Source organism: Blastomyces dermatitidis, assembly GCF_000003525.1.
Source record: "Blastomyces dermatitidis ER-3 genomic scaffold supercont1.6, whole genome shotgun sequence".
Lineage (NCBI taxonomy): Eukaryota > Fungi > Ascomycota > Eurotiomycetes > Onygenales > Ajellomycetaceae > Blastomyces > Blastomyces dermatitidis.
Window position 1 is genome coordinate 4,724,381 of NW_025544779.1, and position 9,855 is coordinate 4,734,235.

General features: G+C 50.7%; 3 protein-coding genes across 3 annotated transcripts; 1 reads left to right on the top strand and 2 right to left on the bottom strand.

Annotated features, from left to right (window-relative positions):
- Positions 1-3,292: 3,292 nt before the first annotated feature.
- On the bottom strand, positions 3,293-5,145 carry BDCG_06430 (uncharacterized protein; the record flags this gene model as incomplete). Its single annotated transcript, XM_045422164.1, has 4 exons — positions 4,976-5,145; positions 4,225-4,767; positions 3,810-4,169; positions 3,293-3,720 (listed from the first exon to the last, which is right to left on the bottom strand). The coding sequence occupies exons 1-4, from the start codon at positions 5,034-5,036 to the stop codon at positions 3,293-3,295; spliced, it is 1,392 nt and encodes a 463-aa protein (XP_045277867.1). The 5' UTR covers positions 5,037-5,145.
- Positions 5,146-5,852: 707 nt separating this feature from the next.
- Positions 5,853-8,467, top strand: BDCG_06431 (uncharacterized protein; the record flags this gene model as incomplete). The annotated part of the gene is made up of 6 exons (XM_045422165.1): positions 5,853-5,928; positions 6,068-6,138; positions 6,217-6,689; positions 6,744-7,134; positions 7,392-7,622; positions 7,652-8,467. The coding sequence occupies 6 exons, from the start codon at positions 5,853-5,855 to the stop codon at positions 8,465-8,467; spliced, it is 2,058 nt and encodes a 685-aa protein (XP_045277868.1).
- Positions 8,468-8,638: 171 nt separating this feature from the next.
- On the bottom strand, positions 8,639-9,186 carry BDCG_17313 (uncharacterized protein; the record flags this gene model as incomplete). Its single annotated transcript, XM_045426455.1, has 2 exons — positions 8,639-8,941; positions 9,019-9,186. 2 exons carry the CDS (start codon positions 9,184-9,186, stop codon positions 8,639-8,641), a joined length of 471 nt encoding a protein of 156 aa, XP_045281687.1.
- Between the last annotated feature and the right edge of the window lie 669 nt (positions 9,187-9,855).

A 9,855-nucleotide genomic window follows, 5' to 3' on the forward strand; every position in this document is an offset into this window, starting at 1 on the left:
TCCAGTCCTATTCGTGAAAAAGGCGGGTGGAGAGTGGCGGATGTGTATCGATTATCAAGCACTCAACAAGCTTACGATCAAGAATGGATATCCACTGCCACGGATCCAACAACAGTTGGATACGGTCGGAAACGCCCGATATCTATCAAAGATCGATCTTCTCTCAGGATACTGGCAGATCCGCGTAGGCGAACTGTCAGTCCCGCGAACCGCGTTTAATACACAATGGGAGAAGTTCGAATTCCTAGCAATGCCATTCGGTCTGACAAATGCGCCCGCCACCTTCCAAACAATGATGAATACAATCCTTCATAAACAGAATGGAACCTCATGCCTCGTATACCTTGATGACATCCTAGTCTTTTCAAACTCATACGACGAACATCTGAAGCACCTCGATGAAGTGCTTACAACTCTGGCAGAGCATAAGCTCTACGCCAAACCAACCAAGTGTGTGTTTGGAACAGAAGAGTTGGAGTTCGTGGGACATGTAGTGGGTGGTGGCTGTATACGCCCCATCCCGGAGAAATTGGATGTCATAGCGAATTGGCCGCGGCCGAGGAACATACACCATGTACGACAGTTCCTTGGGTTGGCCTCATATTACCGCAGGTTCATCAAGGATTTCACACGAATATCTGCACCACTCTCGGATCTCTTAAGAGAAACAGATGCAAATCTGCGAAAGAAGAAGTTTCATTCAATCATCTGGAATGCCGCGTGCGAAGAGGCTTTTCTCACACTGAGAGAATGCGTAACAACATCCCCAGTGCTTATTCAACCAGATCGTGATAAACCTTTCTACATTGAGACGGACGCATCCGAATGGGCTATCGGAGGCGCCCTTCTACAGATGGGCAAGGACGGCAAGCTGCACCCGGTGGCGTACAATGGTAGGAAACTATCGGGCGCCGAGCTCAATTACCCAGTGCATGAAAAGGAATTGCTAGCGATCAAGCACGCGCTGGCGTTGTGAGATAGATATATCGACAACGGGCATACGACAACGGTGATCACGGATCACGAAAGCCTCGTCTACCTACAATCAACAACAAAACCTTCCAAACGTTTAGCACGTTGGATCTCGGAGTTCCAAGCGTACGATCTCCATATCAAATACCGAAAGGGATCGGACGCAGTGGTGCCGGACGCAATCAGTCACAGACCCGATTTCATGGGTGAGGGTCCTGCGAACCAGGCACAAGGGACATTCACATTAAACGCGCTGAGGGGATGCAAGGAATCAGAATGGGTGGACGCCATGATCTCTCGCTTGGAGGATGGCAAGGTGTCAGATGACAAGCGTCTCGCGAAAGTAGTAGAAGAGATGCTTCTGAACTTCAAGCTGGGGAAATTGGAAAACGACGTTGTGCTTTACCGCGATCTAGGATACGCAGAAGCTCCCTATCTAGAACCTCCATTTCGTCGCGACTTGATGGCTCACATGCACAAGGAATTCGGCCACTTAGGAAGCCCTGGACTCATGGGCGTACTCAAACCAAGAGCGTACTGGCCAAGCATGGCCGAGGACATCCAGGCGTACACTCACGAGTGCCCGAATTGCCAGGTCGCGAAAGGATCTAAGAAAGGGTTAGAACGCGAGAAAGCACAACATCAGGTGGAGTGTACGATACAACCATTCGAACGATGGGGGGTGGACCTCATAGGCATATTGCCGCGAACGCCAAATGGAAATCGATGGATAATCACTGCTATTGACTACGCTACTGGCTGGCCAGTCGCGAAAGCAGTTCCAGAGGCGACAGAGGAGGTGGTGGCGAAGTTCCTACATGATGAGATCTATGTCAACTATGGAATGCCGCGCGAGATCCTAACTGATAACAGTGCAAACCTCATGGGAGGAGCAGTGAGGCATTTCGTGGGCCAGTTACAGACAAGACATCGTAGAACAACGCCATATCATCCGCGGACGAACGGGAAGGTGGAACGCTTGAATGGAATCTTGGGCAACATGCTGACGAAATATCTAGTGGGCAAGCCTACGAGACTATGGGATGAATATCTCGGGCAGGCGCTGTTGGCCACGCAGATTCGACAGCATGCAGTCTCCAAGCATTCACCATTCTACCTGTTGTATGGATTGCATCCGCGCATCCCGGAGGATGCTTCAGAAAAGGTGGGGGAGGGAGCAGTTGCGGACGCAGCAGGAACAACAGTTGCGGACGCAGCAGGAATAGCAGTTGCGGACGCAACAGTCGCGGACGCGGAACCAAGATTGAAAGAGATCAGCCACACACGCGCAAAAGCTAACGAGTTACTCCTGAACCGAGCAATCCAATCGAAAAGAATACGAGACTCACTTGTTAAGGAATCGAGTCTCAAGGTGGGAACGTGGGTTCTCGTACGCAATGAGGGTCCTGAGAAGTTCCAACCTAGGTGGTTTGGGCCATATAAGATACTCAAATCACATCCTCTGGGAACGTACGCATTGGAAGAACCAGAGGGACGGGTCTTATGCAACTTAATCAATGATTCACAACTTGTGGAAGCAAAGGTGCAAGACCTGAGCGGATTATGGTCATCCGCAGCACTATTGTCAGTGTTGAAAAAGAAGGGGCTTACAATTGAAAAGCCTCACGAAGTAAGAGAAATCATAGACGCTTACGAACCAGATGATCTCACTTATTCCGACCTTTCCACGATTACAAGGAAAGAATGGGAAGAAATGGAGAAATCAGGCGAACGCCACACTCCAATAAGTGATGAGACTGTAGCCGGTCGTACGATAACGCGCCGCAGACAGCGGGTGCAACACGGCAAAGGGCAGTCTCAAAGTGGCAGACTTGCACGTGGGTCAGGTCGCAGAAGAAAAAGGAATCCAGAGTTGGATTCGACTGTTTACACCAGTTCAATCGCGGAGACCACAGAGGACGAACTATCTGAAACATCCGCGGACGCGTGGGACCAAGCCATCTCGACCCCTGGGGACGCTCAGAGGTCGGGCGAGGTTAGTTTCGATGGGCCGTTCGCTGTAGTGGTCTGAGCGGGCGAAGAGAGACAGTATAATGCGCGAGGCAGAATCACAAAGGTGGAAGCTGCCGAACCTAGTCACCGAACGCTGTACCATATAGAGGTCGCGTAAGAGTAGTGGCTAGCAGATAAAGGAAAAGCGTAAGAAAAAGGAAAGGGATAATGGATTGGTCACCAACCGTAAGGGTCGGCCGCAAAAAGACAAATGTTATCATACACACCCCATCCATTTTCATACGCCACACGTTTAATCTATTTCCAACACCACGCCACCCGAAAAACGCCAAAAACAAAGGAAATCTCAAAACTCGAGGTCCGCAAGGGATTCGAGGGCCGCAAGCCGCTCTCGCAACAACACCGCGCACGCCTCCGATTCCTCTACCGCTCTGCGTACGACATTAATGTCATTTATCGCAAGATTGGCTGGAATGCCAATATAGGAATGCGTACGCGTACGCGTAGAGAAATTGGAGGAGAGCGCGGGACCCGCAGGACCAGGAGCCAGGGCAGGGGGGGCGGAGGCGGAAGAAACAGAAGGAGGAGGCGCAGGACCGGACGAACGACGGCGGGAGCCACCCGGGGCCGAACGCTTACGACCCGGTGTGCGCACAACCTTCTCCGCAGGGGAGGGAGAGGAAGCGACGGGAGGAGCTTGGGGGCGGGAGGGGGTAGTCTCAGCGGCGTTGTCATCTTCGATTAAAATGGCCTCTGGCGCCGGAGCACTAATAACTATTGTTAGCGTACGAAACCGCAGAATCAGGGGTGGGAACAGTTACTGAACGAACACCCGCTGGCCTTAGTAGTGTACGCGCAATTACAACACGCACGAGGCTCCTCAGGAAGAGAGAGGGGGACACGGGGGAATGCAGGAAGCAGAACGCAGCGTGCGAACGGCCCATTCCCACGACGACATCCCAGACAAGGCGTACGAGCCTCACGCCCGCGGGTGTAAAAGAGAACGACATCCGCGTTCCCGTTCCCGAAAACACGGATATCTTTTGCCTGCACCACGAAGTCGGACGACAGACGCCAGAGGATAGGCCGATACGGATCTATCATCCCGAAAGAATTCGCCAGAGCGGATGTCCCCGCGATGTTGAACTTTACGGTCGTAAAAAGCTCCTTGGTGTCTGTGGACGCCACGACTTCGTGCACAGCAAAACCCATAACGATTTCCCCTAAGAACAGGAAAATCAGCGTCAGAAGAAAAAGATGAAAAATGAAAAGACTTACGATCTAGACGCTGTTGGGGGGGGGGGTGATTCTCTGGTACAAATGGACGATTGCCCCACCACGAATATTTAAAACGAACGTAATAATCGGCGTCCGCGACCGAGCTCCAGATAGTCGTGTCGTACGCCGCCTTCGTGCAATAAATCGTTCTAGGAGTCGGCAAGAAGGGCGGGAGCGTACGCGCTGGGAGACGTGGTTCACCGAGTCTACGCAACATCTCCTTGAAACGGGGAGAGCTAGTAACGAAGGCAGAGGCGGCAAAACCAGGAGTAGCGGGAGTAGGGGTCGCGGGAACAGGGGTAGCGGGAGCGGGAGAACCAGACACAGGGGCAAGTGTAGGAGATTGGGGAGCGGCAGAGGAAGGAACAGAGGGGGGAGCAGCAGAGGAAGGAGCGGCAGAAGGGGCAGGGGGGGACGCTGGAGACCCGGCCACACATGACACGGGCAATTCCTCCATTATCGCGTCCTCCAAGTTCTCGACCAATGATTCAACACTGGGTTCACTATCATCGGCGGACGCGGATCTGTCAACGCGTGAAGATTCTACGCGAATAAAAAAACAAACATCAGCATCTGCGTCCACGCAAAATCGTGCCAGGAAACACGATCAGAAACCCGCTGAGAAGAAGAAACGGTCGAGGGCGTACGAGGAGGTGGAGAAGGTGTGTCATCATCCATGGTAATACGTCGTTCTGGCGATCGTTAGAAGATAAACAAGTCCTGACCACGTTCCACAACGCGTTACACTTACTGCTAACGAACTGCCCGGTATGGGCACTACGATGACGCTTGTTGTGGGAACGGGGGGCCATTGTCAGGAACGCGTACGATGTGATAGGTGGACAGATGGAAAGAGTTGGACAGGAGGAGGGGTAGGAATCTTGGATGAGATAGTGGCGTTCGATGATGATGATGATGGAGAAGATGGTTGGAGGATGGGAAAAGTTAGTGGATGAGTGGTGTAATATAGTGGAAGTTTCTTTGTGAGGGCGTACGCGGGACGCTAGCCGAATCAGGGATAGGCCACACGATCGCGAAACGCTAGTGGCGAGCTAATCCGCATGAAGCTAGGGCGTACGACATGGTCACGTGGGCGTGACCGAATCTGGTGGGGGAGGATGTGGTTCGGAAGAACGTACGACCGTCGGATAATAACGCGGCCGCTTCCGAACTACTAGCGTACGCGTACGCTTCCGAACTACTAGCGTACGCGTACGAATGTAAAGGGGGCCCTAGCGGCCACTAATTAATTTAGCGTACGAGATTCAATATATAAGAAGCCGGCGTACGCCTGTAATCGTACGCTGGCTTAAGCAACCTTTGAATCACATCAGTATACACTACAGATAATATATACTGCAGTTTTAATAAAACTTATATTAAGAAATATATAAAATTAGATTAAATAAGATTAAATATGAAATTTATAATTCTATCAGTCAGTCTATACATGTTGACCACAGCAGGGCTGACACTTAACAGTCTTATAACCTGTAGAATAGTTAAAGGTTGTATTAATAGATCTATCTACAAAGAGCTTAATATAAGTGGTGGGTCACGTGATCTAGGGAGATCGCTAGCCGCAACGGCCGTAACGGCCAAAAGAAGGGAAGCCGCGCCAAGCCTTGATGACTAATCCAGGCCCCATGCTTCAATTCCGTGCAGGACAGCTGCGGGGCCTGCGACACACCGCGTCCAAGTCGGGTCCGAACTCCTCGCCCCCATAGACCGTTGGTGGACGGTGGACCTGTACCTGAACGGTGGACCTGTACCTTGGACGGTAGGATTTCTACCGCCCACTGGTTTCATCGCCTGTGACGCTGATCACTTCATCTGTATGCAGATGTCAGCGACGACCTCCAGACGGCCCTCATAGAGGAGTACGCGAACCAGAAAAAGCCCACAGACGGGGAGGTATACCGAAAGATCTGTCAGTATGAGGGGGAGCACAACGAAGTGTTTCAGCAGCGATAGATTGCATGTTTATCAAAGAGCAATCGAGAGCGCCTTGAGCAGCTGAACAGCCCCAGGAACCGCCAACTCCGTCAGGTGTTTGATGCGTTGCTGGTCATCCCGGGACTCTGGAATGGTGGAATGCGGATCAGTATGGTCCATCAGTTGGTTGCTATCAACTGCATTGAGATACGTCCCCATGACCTGGTGGTATCACCTTCTGACATTCGCCAGCATATAGTCGCCTACCTTGGATTCGTGAAGGAGACTTGGTCAGCTTGGGTCAACCATGACGTCGGCGCGATGGAAAAGATAAGCCAGGATGATGTGGAGAGACTAGAGTTGATGGCACCCGGCGCATCTCGCGTCGACGCGAAAGCGGCGTGTGAGCTTGTGCTGAGCAGCCAGGCCTTTGCAGGCTTCAGTGAAAGCGAGCGAATGGCCATCTGGACTCAAATGAAAGTGTTCGGTGGACTGGTGCCATCCCTGTACATGTTCTTTGAGGACTTCAAGTACTTGGAAAGCTGTGCCCACTGCGTGAAATAACTCTGCGGGCATCTGGAAAGCTCCATCTGGAGCATCATGCGGCATATGTTCATTACGCCCCCCGAGATGCAGGCGGATTGTCCCATTCAAACATCGGAGTTCATCTTCCGGCAAACGCGCACGGGAAGCAAGGAATGTCTTGATCTGGCATACCGACAGGTCTGGCTGTATGCGATGCCGCACTACCCTTTGATGCCGCCCGATCTAAAGAGTGAAGATGAGCTGTTAGCCAAACCAAACCGTGTCAAAGCTGACGAGTGTGCGGTCTATGAGATGGCTGAACTGGCATATCAGCTGGGATTCCGCTCTTCAGAGATCACAGTGTTGATGAACCAGTCTCCTGACCAGCAAATTGCGCGAGCCGCCCTGTTGCAGGCCAGGAAACCAGCACACTTCAAATATGCCGCTCGCGTTCTTGATACACTCATTGACTGAATTGTCAACTGCTTCTCAGCTGCAGTCCCTGACCAACCTGACCAGGCATGTGAGCTCCTCGCTGATAGTACTGTGAAACACCGGGCACGGTGCGGCATACCACGAATGAGAACCCACAAGCAAGATACTTTCTTCCTATTCCTCGATCATTTACATGCTGACGCAGTGCCAGTTGCTGATAACATCACACATTCTTCATCCGCCGCTGTGTTTATTTGGCCTTCTTTGAAAAGTTTTTGCCATCCCAATCCAATGATGATGATCTCTCCGATGTTCCTATCCCACCATTGTTCATTCTAGATGGTAGTTCTGAGCGGGAGCTACCAGGACGAGAGCAGGTTCGGGAACTGGACAGAGAGGAAACAGAACTACGGAGAGCAGAGCGTGGCGTGCAACAGCTAGAAGGTACCCCCCCGGCACCTCTAGACCCACCCGAGCCGGAGCAGATGGCCATGTGGTCTTGGGTAAGCCGCCAGAGCCAGAATTGTCCTAGGGGCAGCCGCTTGCTGAGCCGGACTCATCCAGTGGACAGCCAGCTATGAGTGATGAGATGAGCGCGGGAACTCCTGATGACGAACCAGAGACCGGTGTCGAAGATCTACAAATTGATCAGCAACTTGAGACATCACAACCAGCGGAAGTAGAAGAGGATGTGCTGGAACAAGGTGAAGAGGAATGCCTCCGGCAGGAAGAGCATGACCGCAGGCAGTCATTACTTGCCCGACTTGAGTGTTCTCGCGAAGAACAAGAGAGGCTGGATGAAGAGTGGGAGCAGGAGCAGCTCAAACAGGAGTTGAACCAACCGGCCGGGCCCTGGCTGGAAACCCCTCAGAGACATCCACCAGCAAGGGACCTCTCAGAACGGCCAGTGACCCAGCTAGATCTTGGTAACATATCAATGCCTGATCAGAATGACCGTAGCAGCGATACTCCACCGCCCAGTGACCGGCCAACAGTAGAAGCCGAAATTCCTTTGCCCCGTAGAGTTAAAATCTCCTTCTGGTCCTTAACGCGTGGCCAGTGGAGACGAACTGAGTGTCTTGAAGTAGATCCCTTGGACCACTCCCCGGTTGAACGAGCTGCATCAGAGAACACATGTAAGAAGTTTTCCTTGTATGATATGAACATACAGAGCCTCAGCCCTGCCCAGTGCTTCCGGGCAGCAACTGCGGACGGAAATAACAGAATTTTCCTGCTCTCTGAGGAGGAGGGAAGGAAGTTAACCGCTGAGAGGAGACTCATCCCTGACAAAAAGCTTCTAGACTCTATACGGGATATTGATCGACTAGCAAAGAAGCGACGTAGATGAGATATTTCTAGCATTACACTCTCAAGTCCGTTGTTTTCACAAATTAAGTTTGGCCACTAAAGAATGTATATTTAGAGAGTCTCTCCTGTCACACTCTTTTGAGAGTCTCCCGGTTGACGGAATGAATAGACCCGATCCGACAGCATGAGGCTGGTGTTCCATCCGGACCGCTCAAGCGGCTGACTCCAGCAGTCTGTCTGATGATGGTTGGCCAATCGCTTCTGCCTTGTGGGCGATCAGTTTCGGTGTGGTTGGCTTGGGGCTGGAGCCACAGCCACGCCGATGGCAGATGGGGCCTTCCTCAACACTGCAGTATGCAGAGATCGCGTGGATGGCCCTGATCCATTGTTGTAGTTCTACTGCTGAAGTGGTTGATGACAACATCAGGACTGCATCAATCATTATCATTAGCTCAGGTGACATGTACTGCTCCAGTTCACTTCTAATATACTCATCAATCATCTTTTCACATAGCTGTCACTCACTGTTAATCACTGGCTGTTTCTGTCAGAACTGATTCAGAATCTCATACTTGAGCAGTGTTCTCACACACTGCTTTGCACTGTGGAGTCAGTGAATGACTTTGTGATGCCTTTGATTCCATCTCTTGTACTCCTCAACTCAGTATCTGTATCTCTTCTCTCATCAGTCATTGATCTCAGTCTTTCATCAGTACCTCTGTCTGATTCTGTCATGAAGCCAGCTTGCAGCAGAGTCATGATGTTTCTTCAGATATTCAACTCTTCAAGAGATCTTCAGAATGTGAGACAGATTGTTCACTGATCTCAACTGCTTCAGTGTCAGCTTTCATAAACAGCAGGGATCAATGAATCAGCTCATTGAGTACATCATTCTCATTAGCACTTTCTGCAGCTCAAGATCATGATAGATGCTGAGAACATCAGCAGTGATGTTTCAATCCAGATAGTGTTTGATAAATGTATTAATACTGATATACTGAAGTATCAGATTTTGAAGAAAATCACTTATATCTGCTATCTGACAATGTCAACATTAACACATCACTTCAGAAGTGATAAGTGAGATAGAGAGAAGAGTGATCAGAAGAATAAGAGAATAGATGAATACTCACAGCTCTTGTTATAAGTCTTCACAGCTCTGTCACAGAGGATATACAGCTTTGTGACCTGATCAAAGCCTGTGATCTCATCACTCTTTCTCATCTGATTTCACAGTGATGATGTGATCAGTCATCTCTCATGTGTAATTCAGACATCATCTCCCTCACAGACCATCATGCAGATAATGAACTTGTTCAGTAAATCATTCTGCAGAGACAGTTCCTGCTGATTGAGCTCATTCAGAATGCTCAGGCTGTACAGCTGCTCCGTGGTTTTGATGCTCAGTGACTTGAACAACTGGATGTG